General features: G+C 35.3%; 1 protein-coding gene across 1 annotated transcript; it reads left to right on the forward strand.

The window, feature by feature from the left end:
• Positions 1-1,503: 1,503 nt before the first annotated feature.
• On the forward strand, positions 1,504-25,421 carry LOC132191022 (putative LRR receptor-like serine/threonine-protein kinase At1g56130). The gene is made up of 20 exons (XM_088510815.1): positions 1,504-1,508; positions 2,444-2,515; positions 2,640-2,711; positions 2,836-2,907; positions 3,080-3,151; positions 3,274-3,345; positions 3,467-3,538; positions 3,616-3,687; positions 3,889-3,954; positions 6,737-6,802; positions 14,010-14,054; positions 14,905-14,966; positions 18,599-18,981; positions 19,120-19,315; positions 19,416-19,577; positions 20,668-20,786; positions 20,923-21,133; positions 22,734-22,965; positions 24,527-24,677; positions 24,768-25,421. Exons 1-20 carry the CDS (start codon positions 1,504-1,506, stop codon positions 25,173-25,175), a joined length of 2,610 nt encoding a protein of 869 aa, XP_088366941.1. The 3' UTR covers positions 25,176-25,421.
• The last annotated feature ends 795 nt before the right edge of the window (positions 25,422-26,216 follow it).

Consider the following 26,216-nt stretch of genomic DNA (forward strand, 5'->3'; position numbering starts at 1 on the left):
ATGACAAACAACAAATGAGACAAAGGATCCCCTTACATAAAGCTACAAGAGATGCTAAAGAAGCTTGTGGGTGAGCCATTCACCAAAACCGAGAACCGCACTGAGGAGATATGATACAATGAGCTATCCATGAGCACATTTTCCTCCCAAACCCGCATCTTCTCAGCATGCACAGTAGGAAATCCCAATTAACATGATCATAAAGCTTTTTCTAAGTCCATTTTGCAAATGACCCCCCGGTTCTCCAGATCTCAATTGCTATCAAGGTATTCATTGGCAATAAGAATAGGATCTAGAATATGCTTACCTTGGATGAATGCATTATGTGACTTAGAAATAATCTTCTCCAACACCATCTTAAGCTAGTTCACAAGAGTCTTAGCAATCATCTTGTAGATGCCACCCACTAGACTGATCGGGCAAAAATCCCTTGGATCAACAACCTTGGAATCTTTGCAATGAGGGCGAGGAACGTAGCATTAAGGCTCTCACAAACTTACCAGTAGCATGGAACTCGCGAAAGACCTCATGATGTCCTCTTTCAAAACAACCCAACAAGCATGGATGAACGCCATAGAGTAGCCATCAAGACCCGACGTGTTATCACCATTCATTGCTTTTACAACGTCCCACACCTCCTTTTCCTCAAAATATCTCTCTAACCAACTAGCCGCAACCTCATCAATAGAATCAAAGGAAATACTGTCCACCACAAGACTCCAACTCAACTGTTCGGTAAATAACTTTTAATAAAACTGGACGACGTGCTCGTTGATCTCCGATCGGTTGGTAGAAATAGTACCATCAATCAACAAAGAGTCAATGGTGTTCCTTCTTCTGTTAGAGCTAGGCAGAAATTGCTAGCAATTTAGAGAGCTCCGAAAGAATATGGCATTGCTTATGTTATAAGTCCAACCTTTCATGGATTTAGCTTGGAGAAAACTATTCATTCATACTTATCCAAAAAAAAAAAAACTATTAACTTATGGTCCAACACTTCAACGGGCAGTTGCTTCTGGGCATGATTTCTGAACTCATGCTAGCTGTACTTATCTATATAATTTGGAGAGAGAAACGCTAGAACCTTTCACAATAGTGTTAGAAATGCTTGTAATATGTCAGGGATAGAAGGCTTTTCGTTTAATGTCTCAAGCTTATATAAGAAACAAATTGATGGTGTTAGAGATCATAAGGTATTTCGAACAAGGTTTTTAGGCCTGGGTAGTATTCTGTATATGTTTGTCTCATTCTCAGCTTGGGAGTTTCTGTGATTTTTAGTCTGAGATATGTCACTGTGCTTTTGCATACCCTGGTTTTTTCCTTAATATAATCACTTATTAATAATAATAAAAAGTCTATTTGAACTGAATTTTAGCCATGTTTGAGTAGAGACTGCAAATATATTGTAGATAATGTGAATTATAATAATATTCTGATTTAAGATAATTTTTCAATCAGAAATATGATCACATTGTGTTCATTGTCCTCTTAAGCATGAGGGACATGGGGTACATATTGGTAATGAAATCGTGATGCTGCAGCTTGGTGACAATATTACAACCAGATTTTGTTAATAGGATTCCTACTGCTAGAATGGAGTTTGCTTCGGAGAGAAAGGTCTTGTTCATGTGAATTAGACTCATTTACCAAATGATTAAAAAAAAAAAAAACAAGTTTGACAAAAGTGCCTCTGCTACCCTTAATGTGGATAAACTACTTGATGGCCCTCTTGAATCGTTCCATGATGAATGTTTTTTGTTGCTTCTATTCCTGAAAGGTCACTTTTGCTATTTTGCTTGCTAAGTAATTATTAATTAATACCATTTCCCATTTGACATACCCAACTAGGACTCTATTGGGTTTATCCAAAAGATCTAGTTGAATCAAATTTGTTGAACTCTGGGGGGTTAATGGACAAGTTAATGAAATATGAGAAGCAATGCATTTAAAACCATGAGGATGCTTGAGCCGTTTACCATACACAACCTTTTTTTTTTTTTTTTTTTTTTTTTCTCTTTCTTGGTCAGTTCAATACATTAGACTAAAACAAATTTATGCTGATACAGATAATCTTCACTGATTACAGTGATGACTACCAACAAACCTCAAACTATAAAATGTTAAAGAATTCAATTATCTCATGAAAAGAAATTTAATGCTGTGCATTCTATAGTAAAACTTAGAAACGTTGTTCAGAGTATGGTGTGTATTAAATGTATTTTTTAGATTTTCATTTTTCCATGTTACCATTGAGAAACATCTTAATTATTAGAACCTTCCTAATGGTAGAAAAAGCTGATTTAATACCTTAGAAATGACTTATAAGAATTCGCTTCCTTTCACTTTTTTTTGGCAAGTACAAAGTTAAGTTAAAACTATTAACTATACATTAAACCAATAATGATTTTTCATTCCAAAAACTCGTGGGATGTGTATTATGCAGGTCTATTGGTAATAACAATTTCTCTGGAACACTCCCTCGAGAACTCGGTAACTTGGTCAAACTAGAGGAACTGTAAGTTCCAATTTTTCTTTTTGTGTTTTATTCGAGTATAAGCATGTCTATACATGTGTCAACATTTCAAACAATGCATCTGTATAGATCATTTGAAAGATATTTTGGTTTATGAATATTACAGTTATGCAGACAGTTCTGGAGTGGGTGGTGAAATTCCTTCAACATTTGCTAACCTTCGAAAAATGCGAATCGTGTAAGCAAGACAGTGTTTCTACTCCCCCTCTATACGTTTTAATCTGCCCTCCTTTTCTTTTTTTTTTCCCCCCCTTCTCCCTATTGGGGCTTGGCTTACTATTAGTGAGCTTCTCCAATTTCAGTTGGGCATCAGACACTCCTTTCACTGGAAACATACCTGAGTTTATTGGGAACTGGACGGGACTTACTCAATTGTAAGCTATGCTATATATATAATTTCATCTTCAAATGCGTTTTTGTTGATAATAAGGCATATTTTGTTGTATTTCTATCTAGATTTTATCGCATTTTATTAAAGCAAAGGCAAACTACTGTCTCTGCGATGGATATTGGTCTTCTTAATAAGCTAGCCAATTGTTTTTGTAGGAGATTTCAAGGGAACTCCTTTGAAGGTCCAATACCATCCAGTTTTTCTATGTTGACTTCATTGAATTCTCTGTGAGTATATATTTGTAATGGATTAAAGCTCTCTCTCTCTCTCTCTCTCCCCCCCACAAAAAAAAAAAAAAAAACATTGTAAGAAATATTTATATCAGTCATGTTTGGCTATAATCGTCCAGACAGATCAGTGATTTATACAATGTGAGCTCTTCCCTTGATTTCATTGGGAGCATGAAGAACTTAACAGACTTGTAAGTTAGCATAATACGAATACAATAAATGTACCTGTTTTTTTTTTTTTTTGGTCTAGTTTCACATTTAATCTTATTGTATTAACCACTAAGTACTCTATTTTCTTTTTTCACTCCAAAGATATTTGAGAAATGCTCTGATCACTGGAAATATTCCATCTGATATTGGAGAATACCAAAGTTTACAAAAATTGTAAGTTATAATTCTGTCTGAAATGTCAATTTTGTAATTGGAATTATCTTTCATTTATTTGGTTCTTTCAAATGCAGGGATCTGAGTTTCAACAAGTTAACCGGCCAAATACCTAGTGATTTGTTCAATATGAATTCTCTTACACACCTGTAAAAATCTTACTCTCTGTTTCCTGCTCCCTTGCTTTAAAATCTTCACTCATCCAATTTTTTTTTTTTTTGATAAGTTCACTCATCCACTTATAAGAATTTGATTTTTTGGTCTGACTCTTTTTTCCACTTCATATTGTTTTGCTTTCGTTTCCTTTTTCTTTTTTTCCGTTTTCTGTTTTGATGTAATGCAATGGTCAGGTTTCTTGGAAACAATAGTCTTTCTGGAACGCTTCCTAGCCAAAAAAGTGATAAGCTTCAGAATATGTGAGTCTTAATGCCTTGGAGTATTCTATATTTAATCTATTAGCACTCTCTCACCCAGTAATATTACTGCATATTGTGTTATAATTTTCTTTTAGGTGGCTACAAGAAAAGGCAAGCTTAAAAATGTCACATCCTAAACCCCAAATGGGCTTGCCAAAATTTTACCCATTAGAAACCTTTCTGCAATATATTTCAATATTAGTTTATTTCATTTAGGTAATTTACTATTTACCCTATACAAAGTCTTTTCAAAATTTTTGTTAGAGTTCTATAAACATTTGCAAGACTATCAGGCTATCAAAATCATATATCTTCAAATAAAATGTACAAGAAATGTCAACATAATTCCAACAACTAAAATCGTCTCCAATATTTGTCAGCCCTAAAGCAAATCTTGGTTCAAGACACCTAGAGTAGTCTACAACTTCAAAAATCTAATGCCAATAGAAACAAACAACTAAATAACAAAATAGCCAAATAAACTTCCAAATATGATAAAAATTATAGTTCACAAAGCACAGATAGCTGAGCCACATGGACTATCTCTCATATTAATTTATTTATTATCCATCCACAAGTTAGGCTGCCATCAACAATAAGTCTCAACTCAAGGGGTCATCGTCTAATTGCAAAAAATCTTAATAATAATCATGAGTGAGCCAAAGCCATGTAATTGGCTTAGATAATAGGGTTAAGAAAAATGCAACTATCATAATAAGAAATATTATAGAACATGCGAGGAAGTTTGAGTAAAGAGGTTTATTTTTGCTTCTCTGTTTAAACTTTTATCTCCGTGCAAATAACAGCTTCCCAATGTGAAACCCTAGGAACCTCCAAGAACTGACTAACAACACTAACTACATATGAAATGTCTGGCCTAGTAATAGTAAGGCAATTCAACTTTCCAACTAAACGATGATACCTACCATGATCTTCAAATAATTCCCCTTCATCCTTTACTAATTTCTGATTAGGATCCATTGGAATGTCAACAGGACGAGCACCCAGAAGACTTGTCTCTTCTAACAAATCAAGTACATATTTTATTTGAGATAGATTGATACTTGTTCGAGATCTAGCAACTTCAATCCCCAAAAAATATCTTAGTTTTCCCAAATCTTTTGTATGAAACTTATGTTGTAAAAATAGTTTCAGTCGAGCAATGTCTCCTAAATCATCACTGGTAATCACGATGTCATCCACATATACCACAAGGAGAATGTAGCATGCACTGGTATGCAAGTGAAATACTGAATGATTTGTTTGACATCACTGAAGACCAAACTCCATAACCGCAGCAGAGAACTTTCCAAACCATGCCCGTGGTGATTGCTTGAGACCATACAAAGCCTTTTTTAACTTATAGACACAACCCTAATACTCCCCCTAAGCAACAAACCTAGGTGGTTGCTCCATTTAAACTTCCTCATGTAAATGCCCATGTAAAAAGACATTTTTGACATCCAATTGAAATAAGGGCCAATTAAGATTAGCAGCCTAAGAAATAAAAATACGAACAGAAGAAATTTTGGCAACCGGAGAAAACGTCTCATCATAATCAATACCATATGTCTCTGTATAACCCTTAGCAACCAAACGAGCTTTCAACTGTTCGACTGAACCATTAGGTTAAACTTAACCGTGTATACCCATTTGCAACCAACAATCTTTTTAGTAGGTGGTAATGGAACAAGCTCGCACGAACCATTTTGATGCAAGGCCTTCATTTCCAATTCTATAGCTTGCCTCCAGCCAGAGTAAGATAAGGCATCCTGCACGGTCTTTGGGGTGGAAACAGTAGAGAGATGGGAAATAAGCAAGAGTGGAAAGGAGATAAAGAACTAGTGGATACAAACTGACTAATAGGATGTTGAGTAGTGCAAGAACATGTACCTTTCCGTAGGGCAATGGGCAAGGTCTCAGATGCATGTGACATCGGATCTAAAGACCGGAAGGATGATGGTGGAGGTGCAGGAGCTGATGGGCGTGGTCGATGTGTATAAACCTGGGGTGGAGCAAGGGAGCGTGGAGGCAACAAGACTGGAGGAGGAGAGATAGACTCAGAGAGATATGAAGCAAGCGGCAAAATAGACATGACATCGGGCTCAAGGGTAGATTCTCCCAAAGACGCCTCAACAGGAAAATAGGGATTAGACTCAACAAATGTGACATCGGCGCTAGAAAAGTAGCGGCGAAGAACAGGACTATAACAACAATATCCCTTATGAGTTGTGGAATAACCAAGGAAGACACATTCAATACAACAAGGGTCAAGTTTATCATAACCAGGACCCAAATTATAAACATAGCAAACACACCCAAAAACCTTAAGTGGCAAGGCAAACGGGGGTGAAGAAGGATATAAGAGAGAATGAGAAGGATAAGAGACACATTCAGTCCCATCCGCAATTTGAATATCCTCGAAATATGTTGATTGTCTTGGGCATGACTACAGTTTTTGTAGTATGAACCATGATGATAAGGTTGCTTTACCCAATGATTTCACAAAAAGAAAAGTCTGTCCAGAAACCATGTGGCATGTTTTAATTGCCTGCAACATGACACTAATAAGCATTCTAGGTGCCAATATAAATTCATCTCTTGTTAAATTTATTTATAAAGACCAATTGGATGTATATCTACTTAGTAAAATGCAAGCCAGTAGGACCTCGTCCATGTGATAGAATGAAATCAATCTACTTGCTTTCTAAATTCTTTCTCATTATGAAGTTTTGGTGCATTATATGCCTACTTACTCCCACTAACATGCTTTTGCATGCAGAGATTTATCTTACAATGAACTATCAGGAAGTTTTCCGACATGGATAACCACCTCAAATTTACAATTGTATGTCTTTTAAATTCTTATACATCTCTCCTCATCTTTTTCTAGCTTTTACATTTTGGTTTAAAACATCATGCACTTAGGTTCTCATATAGAACTTCTTTTCTAGCATGTTTTAATCTATCTTGAAAGAATGTAATTCAAGAGTCAACTAAAGAATTTGCACTAACCAATTGTGTATATATTGTGTAATTATCTTTATCATTCCTACTTATCATATGTTTTACAAGTAATTATGTCAAACATCCTTATTTGTCTTGTACGCTTGCATTCCTTCTGGTGAGTAAATCTCTCTCTCTCTCTCTCTCTCTCTCGTTTGGGTGGTACCCGAAGAAAAAAGCATATACGGATTTTTAAGAACCTAAAAGTACTTTTCCTTTGTACTGTGATGGGGCCTTTCAATAACGGAGCCTAGCTTATGTGTAATTTCATATGTTATATAGGTTTATAGTTGTCAAAATTTAATGCTATAGGCATGTTTAGAAAAATTAAACCGTAAGTTTTTTTTTTTTTTCCTAAAAAAAAATCACTAATCGATTGCTTTTTATCTTAACTAGAAGAAAAGAAAAACTAATGTTTTTCTTTGATTAAGACTCACATAATGATTAATATTTTTATTTGGCATCTCCAAATTGTTAGGGATAGTGCCTAAAAACAAATTTGTATGACATTTTCAATTCATAAATTGGAAATTATGAGAATTACTTGAGAATTTGGAAATTGCATATTAATTTGATGAATGTGGGTTACACTATATGTGATTTAGGTGTATTAATGAGATTAATAACAAGTGTTGTGCAAATTGGATTTGGAGAAGGCTTATGATCATGTAAAGTGTGAGTTCTTGCTTTATTTGTTGAACATATGTGGATTTCGGGAGAAATGGAGGGATTTGATAGCACATTGTATGACTATGGTGTGGTTTTCCATTCTTGTTAATGTTTCACCATTTAGCTTTTTTTCTAGCTCTTGTGGATTGAGACTGGGGATCTTGGATCCGTTATTGCCGCTATTGTTTGTCGTGTTATAGAGGCATTTAGTAGGAGGATGGTTGCTACTGTGGATAAGGGACTTTTGTTTGGATTTTGAGTGTGGTCGAAGAACAATGAAGAGTTGTTAGTGTCTCATTTCCAGTTTGCAGATGATACTATGATTTTTTGTGATGCAAATTGTGAAAAACTACGACATTTGCCGTGTATTTTCTTACGTTTTGAAGCTATTTCGGGATTGAAGATTAATTTAGCAAAATTAGATGCGTTGGCCCATAGTCTTGGTTGTAGAGTATTTTCGTTGCCGATGAAGTATTTGAGTTTGTCATTGGATGCTCCTTATAGGGCTATATCTATTTGGAATGACATTACTGAAAAAATGGAAGGCCGGTTGGCGGGATGGAAAAAACTTTATTTATCTATTGGTGGTAGATTGACTTTGATCAAGAGTACGCTATCCAATTTACCTACTTATTTCTCTTTTCCCAATTCTAGTGGGAGTGACTAATAGGCTTGAAAAACTTTAGAGGGATTTTGGGGTGGAATTAGGCATGAGTTTAAATTTCATTTAGTGAATTGGTCAATAATTTGTACTCTGATGAACTCAGGTTGTTTGGGAGTTCGAAATCTAATTCAATTTAATCGAGCTCTTCCGAGAAAATGGTTATGGTGGTATGCTACGGAGAGAGTAATATTATGGAGATTGGTGATAGAGACCAAATATGATAGTCTACATGGAGTTTGGTGCTCTAAGGAGGTAATGGGGTCATTTGGGGTGGGAGTATGAAAATTTATAAGAGGGGGGTGGGAAACGTTTTCAAAATTTGTTTTATATAAGGTAGGTGATGGCTCAAATGTCAGTTTTTAACATGATATGTGATGTGGGGATAGTCCATTGAAGATATTCCACGTGGCACGGATGTGTGGGTGGTGGATAACATGCAGTTTTGAGATGGGAATATTCACTGGAATGTAATTTTTTCTAGATCGGTTCAAAGTAGGGTTATTCAATAACATGCAGTTTTGAGATGGTAGTATTCCAGTAATTTTTACTGGAATATTCAACAATATTCCTACTTTTGCTATTGGAAACCTCCTTGTAAATCTGTCCAAAGTAGGGTTCAGTTGAATACAGATCTTTGAAGCTATCGAATCCAACAACCTGAACCTACATAGTTGATAACAAAAGAGACCTGCTTAAAGCATCAGCCACCTTGTTTTGTGCGCCTGATTTATGCTTTAATATAAAACAGAATTGTTGCAAATAAGCTGCCCATTTCCCATGCCTACGATTCAAATGTTACTACCCATTCAGATACTTTAAAGCCTCATGATCTAAATATAAAATGAAATCCTGCTGATATAAGTACTCTCTCCTATGGTAGATAGCACGCACAGCTACATAGAGCTCCACATCATAAGTTGAAAATCGCAGCCTTGAACCACTTAGCTTCTCACTAAAGAATGTCACAGGCTTCCCTTCTTGACTAAGGACTCCTCCAATACCATGCTTTGAAGCATTGCAATGTAATTCAAAAACTTTAATAAAGTCTGGTAGACAAAGAACCGGTGCTTCTGCCAACTTTCTTCAGCTTCATCAATCCACTTAAATGTCCCCTTCTTCATGCAATCAGTAATAGGTGCAACTAAAGAGCTAAAGTCCCTGTTAGAAAAGTTATTAGGGTTTGTGAGTGAATCATTAGGGTTTGGGGATACTTGAGTCATTGTAATATTTTAACCCTATATAATAATATGTGTGGTAGGCTACTAAAGAATAAGTTGAATAGCCTTCACCTTTTGTGTCTAAACTATTCATACAAACTATAACATGGTATCAAAGCCTTAGGGTTTAAATCCTTGGCCCTTTGTTTGTTATTTTAATTTTCGCTCTTTTTCTTTTGGTTGAATTTCTCATCTTGTTGTTAGTGAGTCTCCTTTTGGTGGCAGCACCGCCCATGTGGGCACCATCGCCCATGTGGGCATAGTGCCCACATGGGCAGTGCCTTGATGAAATTTTAGAGTTGTTCTTGGAAACCGAGAGAAAAGAAAAAAAAAATGATTTTGTTTGTTTTTGGTGTTCTGTGATGGTGGCCGGCGTGTTCTGTGGTGGTTGGCCGGCATATTCTGTGGTGGTTGGTGACGTATCCGGTTGCCAGGCGTGTTCTGTGGTGGTTGCTGGCGTGTGTTGTGGTGGTGGCTGGCATGTTTAATAGTTACTGCCTTGTGGTCGTCGCTTGGGTCTGTAGCCGTGGTTGGCATCGCTGGTGAGGTACGTCGGACGCCGGCGTGTTTCCGGCGAGCCTTCGATAGGTCTCCGGCGAAGGTTCCTGTGTGGTTTAGCTTCTGGTTTTGCTATTGCCAGCGTGTTCTGTCTTCAGCTAAGTTATAGCGATCTCCAGCGATGCTCTGGCAACTCTCCAGCGATCCTCCGACGAAGGTTTCTGTTTGGTTTTGCTTCTGTTTTTGGCGTGGTCTGCTTGTCCCTAGCAAAGGTTTTTTTTTTTTTTTTTTTTCAGCAATAGTAGTTTTGGTGAGACTCGTTGGTTGATCACGTGAAATGTGATTGTTGTTAGTTGTCGAGATCCGACTGGCCTTCGTGTTTTGCTGTGGTTCCGACCGATTGTTGTTGTCCTGCGAGATTCTACTGGCCTTGGTGTTTTGCGGTGAGATCTGATCAACCGTCGTGTTTTGTGTCGAGATCCGACCGACCTTGGTGTTTTGTAGTGGTTTCCAACCGGTTGTTGTAGTCCAGCGAGATTCTACCGGCCTTGGTGTTTTGCGGTGAGATCCGATCAACCGTTGGTGTTTTGCGGCGAGATTTGATCGGCCTTGGTGTTTTGCAATAGGTTCCGACTAGTCCTTGTTGTTTTCCGGCGAGATCCTATCGGACTTGGTGTAGATCCGACCGCCTGTTGCCGTTTCCGATGAGTTTTTGACCGGCGTTGAAGTTTGTTAGCGTATTTTCTTATTATTTTTAATTTTATTAGTCTTTGTAACGTGTGCTTCAAGCTGTTCCAGCTTGAGAGGGAGTTTTAGAGTATGTTTTTTGTTTTCTTGTTTCTTCCAAACTGGACTTATATGATATATATGCTTCAGCTCGAGGGGGAGTGTTAGAAGAGTTATAAGGGTTTGTGAGTGAGTCATAGGGTTTGGGGATATTTTGGTCATTGTAATATTTTAACCCTATATAATAATATGTGTGGTAGGCTACTAAAGAATAAGTTGAATAGCCTCCACCTTTTGTGTCTAAACTGTTCATACAAACTATAAAAGTTCCAAATGAAACACCGATAGAAAGAAGCTGAACCATAAAAACTGCGTACCTGATGAATGTTTGTAGAAGTTGGCCAATCTAGAATAGCCTGCACCTTTGATTGATCCACCTGAATTCCTTGAGAAGAGACTTTATACCCCAATAACAAAACTTGCTGTCTTAAAGCTGCATTTCTTCAAATTAATAAACAGTTTCTATTCTCCCAAAGTAGTCAAAACAGCTTGTAAATGTTGCTGGTGCTGCTCAATTGAATGACTATACAGAAGTATATCATCAAAGTACAGCACCACAAATTTGCCTATATAAGGTTTCGAAACATGATTTATCACCCAATGCTTTGCGCGTTTGACAACCCAAATGGCATAATAGCCATTCATATAATCCCTCACATGTTTTGAAAGTTGTCTTCCATTCATCACCCGGTCGAATCCTTATTTTGTGATAACCACTCGTACAGTCGATCTTGGAGAAAATTTTAGCACCAAAAAGTTGGCCCAACATGTCATCCAAATGAGGAATGGGAAATCTATATTTGACAGTGATCTCATTGATGGTTCTACTGTCAATGCACATTCTTCAACTTCCGTCACTTTTAGGAACTACTAATGCTGGTATAGCACAAGTACGCATACTTACACACACATAACCCATCTCCAACAACTCCATCACTTACCTATTGAGCTCGTCATGCTCTTTAGGACTTAACCTATAATGGGTTTTATTAGGCAAGCTGGCTCCTGACACTAAATCAATATGGTACTGAATAGCCCTCATGGGAGGGAGCCCGGGAGGCAAGTTTTGTGGTATAACATCAAAAAATGCCTCTTGTTAGAATATATTACGATATATGATTTTATTGTCATTGATTGTAAACTCTCCAACTCCCTATAGATAGGGACCCTTTGTATTGTAAAATCATCAAGTGAAATAAGAACAAATGTAACCTTAGGGCTTTATCTGTGGACATAGGTCATAAACCGAACCACGTAAAAATCATGTCTCTATTTTATTTTATCTCCGCTCTTATTTTATTTTTCCATTTGATTATTATTTTCTTCATGGTATCAGAGCCTTAAGGTTTAAATCCTTGGCCCTTTTTTTGTATTCTTAGTTTCCGCTCTTTTTCTTTTGGTTGAATCTCTCGTCCTGTTAGTGGTGAGTTTCCCTCTGGTGGCAGCACCGCCCATGTGGGCATTATATGCCCACACGGGCTTTGCCCTGATAGAGCTCTAAAAGAGTTGTTCGTTGTGTGATCTCCAATGAGAGAAAAAAAAAAAGTTTGCCACATTTTCATGGTGGCAGATTGGGTTGTCATTGAAAAGTTGCTTTGTGATCGTTGTGTGATATCCAGTAGTCTCTATGGTGGTCAGTTACGTCAAAGGTGGCCAGAATGTTGGTTTGTGGTCGTTGGTTGGGTCTATGGCTACCATATTTGTTGTCTTTGAAGGTTTTTCTGGTGCATGGTGGCTTCGCTGGCAAAATCTGGTAATTCCAGTGGTTTTCGTGGCTACTCTGGTGGTTGGCGTGGTCTTTCTTGTGGATTTTGAGCTCTCTAGAGACTTCTGTGGTGTTCTAAGGTGTCTCCAGTAGGTTTCCAGCGAGTTCTGGTCATCTCCGGCACAGTTCCGACAAGTTGGTTGGAGAAGCAAATCTCTGTTTGGTTGCTACTGGTGGGAAGTTTGTTATTGAGATCCGACCGACCTTGGTGTTTTGTGGTGAGATCCGATCTCCTCTTAGTGTTTTGCAGCGAGATCCGACTGGCCTTGGTGTTTTGAGGTGGGTTCTAATTGGTCCTTGTTGTTTTCCGGCGAGATCCTTATCAACCATGGTGTTTTTCCGCGAGATCCGATTGCTCGTTGCAGTTTTCGGCAAGTTTTTGACCGGTATTGAAGCTTTTAGCGAATTTGCGTGTTATTTTTATTTTTATCAGTCTTTGTATTGTGTGCTCCAAGCTATTCCAGCTTGAGAGGGAGTGTGAGAGCATGTTTTTCTAGGTGTTTTTCATTTGTTTGTTTCTTCCAAGCTGGATTTATATGATATATATGCTCAAGCTTGAGGGGGAGTGTTAGAAGAGTTATTAGGGTTTGTGAGTCATTAGGGTTTAGGGGTATTTTGGTCATTGTGATATTTCTCTAACCCTCTATAATAAGATGTGTGGTAGGCTGCGTAACGAGGAGAGAGTAACGTGCCTCAATTTTTGTGTATAAACCGTTCATGCAAATTACAATAAGTTCAATACATTTCAAATGTACTAATATATTGACTACAAGTCTCTACTTCAATGACAAAGACAAGCCGTTCAATCGTATAGTTGTTAATGTATTATATAGCCTTATAAAATGGTCAATTTTATTATTGATGTTGAAGCTAGTGAAAAATAAAGAAAAAGATAAAGCGAGCTGCACACAGAATTTACTTGGTTTAGCATTGTGCTTACATCCACTGGACGGGAGCAAGCAGCTTTTTCACTATATTATATATATATAAAAAATAGGGTTACAACATATACATACGGTTACCAATTAAAACCCTAACCAGGTATATTTAAATTTCCCATATACCCTTACCATGCTATAAGTTCCATTTAACCTAGGAAATAATGTAACACTCGTTGTGAATATGAGTCACTATCTTTAACAATTGACTATGAACACAATTTTACAAGGAATTTGCAATTTAGATCTTCTATGTGTGAGTCACATTCAATGCACCTTAATCATGTACAATATAACTTGAGGGTAGCAATTCATCTTATGAATTATAACTGCTTAAAAAAATATATTCAGACTCTCTAAATAAAATGGTTTTACTGAAATAATGTCAAATTTAAGATTTGGTTTTTAGAGTACTAATTCTAAGAAATGCACCCTAATCAACTTATTGCTCCTTGCATCTTTAAGAATTATTCTTAGACATTGATCTGTTATCCTTTCATGGAATTGTGCAGGAATTTAGTGGCCAACAATTTCACTTTTGATAGCTCAAACAGAAGGTTAGTAAGTGCGTTATGGTATCTCTTATCCATTCTTAACAAAACCGTTACTAACTATATGAATGACGATCCCGAAGTGCGGTAGTGTGGAAGATGATTCCTTTATGTCTTATGTGGTGCTTATGGAGGGAAAGAAATGTCAGATGCTTTGAAGATTCCACTAGGACTTTAGAGGAGCTTATCCACTTTTTCTTCTTTACTCTTTTCACTTGGACGGCCGCTTGGTTAGCTCCGTTAGTGAAAAGTTTCTCTTTATCTTCTCTTCTTCTATCTAGGCGCTCTCTTTTTATACTCCCTGTGTAATTGGATTGCGCCTCTCTGTGCTTTTGATTTATACACATTACTTATATAAAAAAAAAAACTATATGAATGATTATTTACCCCCAAAAAAAACAATAGGATTGAAAAGAGAACCTGTTTTCGGGTGTTTTCTCAAAACAAAACAAGATGAAGATTTTTAGAAGTTTAGGTTTAGGGTATACCTGGTGTGTGGTAACACATTTCTGCACTGATTTCAAAAACATTTTTTTTTTGTGCTTTCATCTATCCTGAATGGGACAGAAGGAAACAGAAAACATCACAATGATGTTCTTTGATATAGGCTGTCTTTAAGAATAATAATTTTGAAAACATGCATTGTCACACATTTCTGCACTTATTTCTGGTTTTGTGAATCTAAGTATAAAAACTGCTTTTAAGAACAGAAGCTACACAAAGGAACTGCAATTTTTACTTCTAGTGAGATTCCTTAAAATAAAATAAAAAATAAAAAAAAATAAAAAATGAAAAAGAAAAGAGAATTGGCATTTCAGTCTAGATTGAGCGCATTTATCATTCTCTGTGCTTGCAGTAATTTTCCAGGATTGGATTGTCTACAGAGGAACTTTCCGTGCAATAGGAATTCTCCACTCTGTAAGCTGTTTTGTTCTAAAGTTAATTTTTAGATTGGGTAATTTAACAAATACCAACTCGTGATGTCTGCTATAATTTTCTTTCCCATTTTTTGGATTATTATATACACTAGTTTATAACCCGCACTATACTCGGCTTTTTCTCATTAAAATTTATTCAAAAAGTCTTTAAAAGATTATCTGTAACCAATTTTCTTTTCTTCACTCAATTAACTAATTGACTATTAAAAATGAAAAATTTTCATACGACCATTTTGAGCCATATTTCTTTACTTAACACCGTAAACCCCCATATCAAATAAGTTTAGAAATTCATAAAGTTTAATCCTTATAAATTGAAACATGTTAAATATTTGTTCCCATAGATGTAGTTCAAAACGAAAGGACCTATAAAGGAAAAAATTATCAAAATGAAAACCTGGATTAATCAATAATGGAAAATGAACAAAGTCACAAAACCCAACCAACCACAATCTATCATATCCCAAGAATAATACCACTTTTCCTCCATTGAAAAATACTTTTCTTTTGAATATTAATACTAATATGGTAAACCTTTGTCTTTCACCAATTTCTTCTCATCAACTAATATTTTAAGAAATAGTTCTATTTCACCGACAAAAATAGAAGTGTACTAAAAAAAATGAGAATGTTGATACCTGATCCAGTTAGCTTACTCATTTTATAAACAAAAGAAAGAATGTATTTTTATGTTTTAAAAAGAAAGAAAGAAAAACATGGTAGGAATATTGGAGCACCCAAAAACAAAGACATGAATAGAAAAATCTGGCATGAACTGGTAGAAAATGACTAAACTACTTCTTCTACTAACATTCTGTTACCTTGAAACCATACACTTTGGCTATATAACCATTCAGGACAACTTTTCAACAATACTCGATATAAAATTCCAATTTTAACAATCTTATAAGTATCTAAATGAGTGTTGCAAATATTCCTAACTATCAAAAGAACATGGTATCACTCAACACAGACTTCTACCGGAAAGCCTTTGTTTTTTAGCAGTTAAACTTTCTCATTGACAAAGTTTTTTAAAAAAAGTGTGCTCAAAAGCATGAGAATGTTGATACCCAATTCCAGTTAGCTTTCTTGGTAAACAAAAAGAATGTTGGTAGTGGGAAAAAGTTTCTTTTACGTTATACATGTGAAGGATGGTTGGAAAAATAAATAAATAAATAACTCAATGAACAACAGCGTAAACTAAAAAAATCATCATACCTCATATCAAAATAAACGATAAGAAACTCTCTCTCACTATCATTTCCCTAAATATAGTGTAAAATTTAAAAAGAAAAAATAATCAATTTGAATAAAAAATATTATATAAATTAAAATAGAAAATAAGGACAAAAAACGGAATTATAAGAACAAAATCACATAAAATAAAGATAAAAAAACAGAAAATGAACAATACTACTATAATGGAAAATAACTATCTTTTTCTATACACTTTTCGCAGTTTCAATGAAACCTTGAAAGCCAATGTTGCCCATCGAGTAAACACGTAAACAATGTGCATTACACAAAAAAAAAAAAAAAAAACAAACAAACAAACAAACAAACAAACTACTCAATCAACAACAATGGAAACTAAAAAAAAAAAACAATTTGAATTAAACAGTAATATATAAATTAGAACAAAAAATAATTAAAGACAAAAAACAAAAACAAAAGAACAGAACCATAGGAAATAAAGATAAAAAACAGAAAAATGAAAAATTCTAATATAATAGAAAAGAAATATCTTTTTTCTCTATACTTTTCCCGGTTCTAATACAATTCAAAAAGTATAGGAAGAAGTCTTGTCAAATAGAGATTTCTCTTTCGACCATCCTTTGTATATATAACGTAAAAGAAACAACTTTTAGGAAAAAAGAAACAACACAATGAACAACAAGGTAAACTAAAAAGCATGGGTTCACACCACATGTCGCAATTCTAGGCCATTCTAAGAAGAAACTCAGCTACATATATATATGATATGATAGGATGATAATATATTCACTATGAGCACCTAGACGCAAGTAGGGCATGCTTTATAACACAATATAGACAAAGAAAAACGTTTATATTAGAAATGGATTGTGGTGGCTCTCATCACTTTTTCATATGATTGATTTGTAGGATTAAGAAGTTCCTTTTATTTTTTGGATGAATAGGATTAAGAATTTCAGTCTTTCTATTACACATTTTTGTTAGACCAGAATTTGACATTTTTGATTTCTCAGTGTGTCAGTCCACCTTGGTTTACCTATGTATAGATCAACTTATAGGTTTAATGAGTGTTGCAAATATTCCTAACTATCAAAATTAAAGAACATAGTATCACTCAACACAGACTTCTACTGGAAAGCCTTTGTTTTTTAGCAGTTAAACTTTCTCATTGACAAAGTTAAAAAAAAAAAAAAAAGTGCTCAAAAGCATGAGAATGTTGATACCCAATTCCAGTTAGCTTTCTTGGTAAACAAAAGAATATTGGTAGTGGGAAAAAGTTTCTTTTACGTTATATATGTGAAGGATGGTTGGAAAAATAAATAAATAAATAACTCAATGAACAACAGCATAAACTAAAAAAATCATCATACCTAGTATTAAAATAAACGATAAGAAACTCTCTCTCACTATCATTTCCTTAAATATAGTGTAAAATTTTTTAAAAAAATAATAGTCAATTTGAATAAAAAATATTATATAAATTAGAATAGAAAATAAGGACAAAAAACGGAATCATAAGAACAAAACCACATAAAATAAAGATAAAAAAACAGAAAATGAAAAATACTACTATAATGGAAAATAACTATCTTTTTCTATACACTTTTCGCAGTTTCAATGAAACCTTGAAAGCCAATGTCGCCCATCGAGTAAACACGTAAACAATGTGCGTTACACACAAAAAAAAAAAAAAAAAACTACTCAATCAACAACAATGGAAACTAAAAAAGAAAAACAATTTGAATTAAACAGTAATATATAAATTAGAACAAAAAATAATTAAAGACAAAAAACGAAAACAAAAGTACAGAACCATAGGAAATAAAGACAAAAAACAGAAAAATGAAAAATTCTAATATAATAGAAAAGAAATATCTTTTTTCTCTATACTTTTCCCGGTTCTAATACAATTCAAAAAGTATAGAAAGAAGTCTTGTCAAATAGAGATTTCTCTTTCGACCATCCTTTGTATATATAACGCAAAAGAAACAACTTTTAAGAAAAACGAAACAGCAAAATGAACAAGAAGATAAACTAAAAAGCATAGGTTCACACTACATGTCGCAATTCTAGGCCATTCTAAGAAGAAACTCAACTATATATATATATATATATATATATATATATATATATATATTCACTATGAGCACCTAGACGCAAGTAGGGCATGCTTTATAACACAATATAGACAAAGAAAAACGTTTATATTAGAAATGGATTGTGGTGGCTCTCATCACTTTTTCATATGATTGATTTGTAGGATTAAGAAGTTTCAGTCTTTCTATTACACATTTTTGTTAGACCAGAATTTGACATTTTTGATTTCTCAGAGTGTCAGTCCACCTTGGTTTACCTATGTATAGATCAACAGAAATGCTTTCATATTGAATCTTACAGACGCGAACTTCTCAATCAAATGCGGTGGCCCAATGAAGAGATCTGCCGATGGCATAGTGTATGAGGCAGAAAACACACCTCTTGGTGCAGCATCATTCAATGTCACCAGTTTAAACAAATGGGCAGTGAGTAATGTGGGGTTGTTTTTTAACGGCGAAAGTCCATCATATGTGAGAACTACCTTGGCACAAGTAACTGGGACGAACACCCCGGAGCTTTTCCAGACATCGAGAATATCACCTGGATCACTTAGATACTATGGCCTGGGTCTTGAGAATGGAAATTACACTGTAAACATGCTATTTGCAGAAACAGTCTTTAAAGATCGAAGCACACAAACTTGGGAGAGTCTAGGAAGGCGTGTATTTGATATCTATATTCAGGTAAGAACAGTATAAACGAAACTCTAAACTATTCAATATTGAAGTAGAAACTCTAAAATATTTCTTCAAATAAAAGTTTCTGCAAATTATTCTTAGAATAGAATATACCAATTTTGCTCCTCTCTACTGGTTCTATAGGGGAGTCTTCAAAAAAAGGACTTTGACATATCAAAGGAGGCAGGTGGTGTTGGGAAAGCAATCCAAAAGGTTTTCAATGCTACTGTGTCTGAGAACTACCTCGAAATTCATTTGTTTTGGGCTGGTAAGGGGACCTGCTGCACACCAAAGCAAGGTGACTATGGGCCAATGATTTCAGCCCTCCATGTTGTTTCAGGTAATGTACATGATAGTTGCGGATCTTTATGTTTCAGATGGTATAATTTACTTATTTACTGTCAACTGCTACCGCTCATCAACTAACTTTTATTGCTCAGCTTTCAAGCCAACTGTTAGTGGGATTCCACCAAGTACACCAAAAGGGAAGAGCAGGACAGGATTGATTATTGGCATTGCAGTCCCTGTGGGAGTTGTGAGCTTGATACTGATATTTGCAATTTGTTTTCAGAAAAGAAAATCAGGCAGCAGTGATGAGGAAGGTAAGAGCATAGTAGTTTCTTTCACAGAAAGCCTAGGAACATCTAGCTTCCCATCGCATTTCTCAGTGTACTGGGTGCATTCTTTGTAATATGAGGGAGGAAAATCTTGACCATTTGTTCTTCTTGCGCCCTTTTCCCTGGGAAAATTTGGTACTTTATGATAAGTGCAACCTCCTTTGGTGTATTAGAAGCTAGGAAGAAACTATCCAGTGGATGGTTAGAAGTTTTAAGAGAATTTGTTAGAATATTAATTAAATGATTGAATTCACTCATTCCTATCAACGTAAGCTGTTGGGATAATTGGTGATTTAACATGGTATCAGAGCAAATGTTCTAAGTTAGAATCTTGTCTTCGTCATTCACTTCCTATTTCAATTAAATATTCTACTTGTTCGGTCTCACTTATTAAGGGGAGATTGAACCCACATGTGAGTTAAAGTGTTAAAATATTAATTAAATTATTAAATCTACCCCTTCTTACGAGTTTAAGCTTTTAAGATAATTGATAATTTAACAAAATTATCTTATATGCCTTGTTGCCAAGTTGATATTTTTGGCTGCTGTGGATGCAATATGGAGTGAGAGAAACACTAGAATCTTATGTGGAAACTAGAAATGTAGTCAATGTGCTCTCAAACATCCTTTTCTGGGTTAGATCGAGGATAAATTCTTTGTTTGGGATCCAGCCTTCCCTTTCTTATAGACAGCTGATTGGTTCGGGGTTTTTCTGAGAATGTTATTAGTTGAGGTTTGTGCTTGGTTGATTGTTTTCTTAGAGTGGTAGTTTTCCTTTGTGCTGTTTGACCCTTGTAGTTTCTTTGGGTAGTTGTGTTGTCGCCCCGCCGAGTGAGAGTTTAGGTTAGGGCTTAGGGGCTTCATGTGTGGCCGTGCTGTTTCTGTTTTCTCTTTAATTTTCTTTTAATTAGTCTTTTAATAAGATTTATTCATCCTAAAAAATAACACTTTAATGTACATGATCTATGTACCAATCATTGATGAACCACATATATGCCTCAAAATCCTCATGATTGCTACAAGTATCATTTTATGTACCTTATACTAGAACGTATATCCTTGCTTGACTTTGCAGAGCTTCTTGGCATTGGCCCTAGACCAAATACTTTTAGTTATGCTGAGTTGAGATCTGCCACCGAAGACTTTATTCCTTCTAACAAGCTAGGAGAAGGGGGGTTTGGACCTGTTTACAAGGTGAACTTCATCTTACTACATAACCACATTATACATGATGACATAACATTTCAAAAATAAAAATAGGTGATTTCAACATTTAGATCTCACCCAAGAGGGCTTCTGTCTTATGTTTCTTAATTGTGCTATGTTATAGGGTACGCTTTCTGATGGGAGGGTGGTGGCTGTGAAGCAACTTTCAGTAGCATCTCACCAAGGGAAGAGTCAATTTATAACCGAGATTGCTACCATATCTGCAGTACAACATCGCAATCTTGTGACTCTGTATGGATGCTGCATCGAAGGAGATAAACGTCTCCTGGTTTATGAATATCTTGAGAACAAAAGCCTTGATCAAGCACTCTTTGGTATAATTCTAAATAACCATGTCATACATAATAACCAGAGGAACAGAATTCTTTGTGCTTATTAAAGTATCAGATATTACTAACATTTTTAGCGTACAATTGTTTCTTAAGAGAAAAGAAAAAAGGAAAGAACAGAGGATTTTACTTATATTGCATAGTTAAATTTCAAAAATTCTCTTCTCGTAGTTTGTTTGTAAGAAAAGACGACAGAAGTTCATGTTATCAGATCTTGTCACAAATTATTCAATGTTATGACCCATCGTTGCAATAGTACCTTTGCATTAAGTCCTATTTGTGATGCATAAACCTCATAACTAGTGGGAGCCATAGGGAAGAGGCCCTTGACATACCAAACTTATACCGTTTGATTCATTTCATTCAGGTTAGGTTTTGGGTTTATTTCAAGAGGATGTTGTAGAGTTCCTTACTAGACCTTTAGAGAGACAATGAGTTGTCTAGGTTTTTACTGCTAGGGTTTGAACTTCTTGAGAGCCATGTTGTGGTATCCATAATCCATAATGAATTTTTATACCTTTGTCAAAAGTCCAACTAATTGGTTTATATACCAATTTTTGTGCAATTTTTTTGTAAATGAAATGGATCTCAAGTGCTTATTAATCAATAATAATATGCTGCAGAATTGAACAAGATTGACCATTACAGGTATAACATGTACTTAAATAGTTGTGAATGAGAATTGCAAATCCATTGTGCTATTAATATTTGTAGTTACAACAATCAACCGCATAAAGTACATAATGTAAAAGGCATCACACATCTGAAACGTGGGGGTTTTTTTACATGAAAAACTCAACTAGGGAAAAACCATGAGACCTAGTTCAACTCAAAACGATATCACTTCTTAAAGAAACGTTAGAAAACTGTGGATGTTATTGAATAGTTTTGTAAAAATCAATTCTTTTTAAATAAAAACTAACACCATTCGTAGCCAACTCACAATGCTTTAACCCTAGGTCTTGAGTGGTCCAATATGTCCTCCTAAGGTTGAATTCTGGAGTTTCTAAGTCACTGTTGTAAGTTGTTTGAGATCAATTCAAGTATGCCGATGTCCTCATGGACTTGCGCAAAAGTTCTTCAATGGAGTATTACATGAATCCCTTGACTTTAGACTTAAACCTTTTTTTTTTTTATAAGACTTAAACCTATTTTTAGGTTAGACTTAAACCTATTTTTTACCAGTGTTTTGTCAAAAGTATATACTTATATGATGTTGGGACTTAACACTTTGTATGAGGATGCAGGTCAATGTCTGAATCATTTATATCTAATCCGTTTCTTTGTTGATTGTCTGATTATAGTTTTATGGATTTCTATATATCTACCATTCAAAGCCTACATCTTGGGGTTATTCACAACTTCTAAAAGTATCCCAAGTTCTTTTGTAGGATCTGGAGAATTTGCACATGATTTGAAGTAGTTCAACTCTCAAATGATAATAGTCCTCTGTTTTAGTGATTTAGGGTTTACAAGATGCCATTATTAACAATGTTTTTTGCACCCCAAGTTATTCTTGGCTAGAAATGATTGACCACATTGCAACTACTTAATTTTTATCAGATGAGAGCCACTATTTGTGCAGGAAACAATAGCTTGCATCTTGATTGGCCAACCCGATTTAGCATATGCTTAGGAACTGCAAGAGGGCTAGCTTATCTTCATGAGGAGTCAAGGCCGAGAATTGTACATCGAGATGTCAAAGCTAGTAATATTTTAATTGATGCAGAACTATGCCCGAAAATTTCAGATTTCGGATTGGCAAAGCTATATGATGATAAGAAAACACACATCAGCACTCGAGTAGCTGGGACCATGTAAGCTAGCTCTTTCAACCATTTTCTTGAACTATTCTTCTTAATGTTTTTATTTAGATCATATTGTTTGGTAACGAAGAATCAAATTATCACTATTTTTTATTTCTTTTTCTACTTCTTTGAAGTGCAGGATAACCCCAAGGGGTTGGGAGTCCTTTTTCTACTAATTGAGGCCTTCCCTTTCACCACCCCATTGGGATGGTCCACATAGTTCATAACTACTTCTACTTTGAATTATATATTTCACCAATTTGTACAAAAGAAAAGAGCTTCATTATCAGTATAATTATGTAACCAACGTATACAAATGTAATGTTTTGGGGTATTTTATTTTAGGGAAAACTTCACTCAATTCCCCTGAACTTTCATCTCTTTCGCAATTTTCTCCCCCCTCCCCCCCAAAAGCTCAAAAACTCTCAATTTAGTGTATTGAAATTTAAAAAATTTGCAATCTCACGCCTCTCCTTAGGGTTTGGGATTAAATTAGATGGTCAAAGGGTGAAATTACCACTATACCCCTTAAACTTTATGAAATTACAAAATTATCCTTGAATTACATTTTTTTTTAAGAAAAGTGAAAAAAAAGTTGGGGAGAATACAGGGGTGTTTTAGGATTTTCTCACCCCTTCATTAGGATTTAATAGAAAATTTTAACAGAGAGATTGCAAATTTTTTAAAGTTTGATACATTAAATTGAGAGTTTTTGAACTTTGGGAGAGAGATTGCAAAAGCGATGAAAGTTTAGGAGAATTAAGTGAACTTTCCCCTTTATTTTTGTAGCTGTCTAGTCACCTGATACTATGAAGTTAACAAAAATAACTACATTTTTTGGAAATAGATACCTGATCGCGTTGCATTCGTAAGTTAAAATAGGATGGGTTTTAGAGGTGTATCATTGGTCCTATTAATGAATTATTTCCCAAAACTGTCCACAGCAATCTGACTGATGTAGTACAGCTCTAGTTATTTGTATACTTCCTACGAATTGACATATATGGTTATGGTGGGCAAAATCTTTGGAAAAATTGTGGCTTTAAAGTTCAATGAAGGGAGCAGTGAATATAGGGTCTGTAACTTTAAAAGGGCTTGATAATATTGAATCTTGATTGCTATTCAGTGCTAAAATTTGAGCCTGCAGGAATTGTATTGTTTAGCAGGTTATTTCTAGGGTTTTAGGAAAGCTAGGTTTGGATCTATTGTGGGAAAAGGTTGGGAATGGTTTGTATATGGGTTTATGGTTATTTTATGGTGTCACAAGAGAGGAATGGTTTGTGCTTTGAAATAAGCAAGAAAGAGAATAGCAATGCTACTCCATGGAGCTGTTCTGGGACTGCTAACTTAAAAACCCGAGGATACATAAATAAACTAAACCAACAACTGAGGCCCCAAATCAAAATGTGCCTGCATAGTGTGTTTGACTCATGCTTTTCAATATTTTGATTTTGATCTTTAAGCTTGATCTTTCGAGAGCCTCTTATTCTGCGTTTCAGTGTGAGATTGAGGAGATTTTATCCAAAATTTCTTCGCTCGGCATTTCTTTTAATTGATGTTATTCTTGTAGTGGCTATCTCGCACCAGAGTATGCAATGCGTGGGCACTTAACAGAAAAGGCAGATGTTTTCGGTTTTGGTGTTGTTGCTTTGGAGATCTTGAGTGGGAGGCCAAACTCAGACAATAGCTTGGATACCGAAAAGATTTATCTGCTAGAATGGGTATAGAACATGAGTATCTCTCTATCAAATTACTGCTTAATCGAAACTTGTTTTTCTTGTTATAAAATCTCTATTATATATGTTTCTCAGGCATGGACCCTACGTGAAAATAACCAAGCTTTGGGACTAGTGGATCCCAGATTACTGGAGTTTGATGAAAATGAAGCCACTCGATTGATAGGAGTGGCTCTTTTGTGCACTCAAGCATCACCAATGATGCGCCCACCCATGTCACGCGTCGTAGCCATGCTTGCTGGAGATATTGAAGTGGGCACCGTTACATCAAAGCCAAGTTATATAACAGAATGGAATTACAAAGATATAACAAGCAACTTTTTAAGTGAAGAAGATACTCCGTTAGCCACTCCCGGTGGTAGCAGCCAGCCGAAAATCCAAGATGGCCACGCAACTAGCATAAGGCCAAGGAATGATCCAATGCCCTCACCTACTAACGTCACTGAATCAATGATCAGTGATATTATTGGAGAAGGAAGGTGAATAGTATCTTGCCCTTGCTTTATAATCGTGTCACTCACAGGGGTTATCCACTTTGCCTTAGCATGGAGGAGTACTTCTGCTTCTGTTTATGCATACCGGTTGCCTTATAAGTTTCTGCATATGTTTAAAGAGTGCAATCCATATAAGCAGCTTTCCAAACCACTACTGGAGTTTATGCATATCTTGATTTTATACGGAAATTTGTATGGAAAATATATGTTACATTATTAATAAGGTAACTTTTCATGTTTGTTCTACAAAAGTTAAATGTACTTTAGAAATCCTTTATTTCTCCATTAAATTTTATGGAAAGCTAGTTGTAAATGCTCAGAACACAACAACTTGCCTCCCAAAGGCAAGAAGCTGGCTGTTTTCTTCACAAGCTCTAGAGAATTTAGTTAATAATTCTTGGGAGGGGATAATGGGAGAGGCCCGCCAGGGTCCTTTTCTCCTCCGTTTTTTTTTTTACTACCAAAAACAAAATAATAACAATTCTTTGTTTATTACTATTTTTATGTGTTGACGTCCATAACATTTTCCTTCTGTCACTTGATGTCACTCTCTTGAGTAGCATTATATGGAGAATGTTAGGTGTTTTCCTGGTGTTCTCCTAGTTTTAGGTAGATATAATTTTATAAAAAAAGCAAAAAAGAAAGTGATCTTTATTTCTCTTACTTGGTTTTTAGAAAATAATATATCTACCTAGGACCAGAAGAATAACAAAAGAACACCAGAAGAATACCATAAGAATACCTAGCATTTCCTTTTTTTCTTTAGTGAGAGAAATTGCTTTCCACCTCAACTTTGCAAAACAATAAATTAACTAGCAATGGAGTTTTTAAAGTTACTACAGGTAAGGGTGTAAATGCGGATATGGATGCGGTTATTTGCAATATTCGCAATCGCATTTGCAAAATGCGGATATCACTTTTAAATATTCACATTTGCGTCATGTTTTTACTAACAGCATGCACGCAATTATAGTGATTATTGAATGTGGTTATTATCCGCTACTCGCATTTTAGGTAATTGACATATTTT

The sequence above is a fragment of the Corylus avellana genome, chromosome 9 (assembly GCF_965113065.1).
Source record: "Corylus avellana chromosome 9, dhCorAvel1.hap1.2, whole genome shotgun sequence".
NCBI lineage: Eukaryota > Viridiplantae > Streptophyta > Magnoliopsida > Fagales > Betulaceae > Corylus > Corylus avellana.

Excerpts from the sequence above, each read along its gene's own strand:
- LOC132191022 (XM_088510815.1), top strand. Across the intron at positions 3,152-3,273 it reads TTGACTTCATTGAATTCTCT|ACAGATCAGTGATTTATACA; the intron begins GTGAGTATATAT and ends ATAATCGTCCAG. Across the intron at positions 19,316-19,415 it reads AGCCCTCCATGTTGTTTCAG|CTTTCAAGCCAACTGTTAGT; the intron begins GTAATGTACATG and ends TTTATTGCTCAG.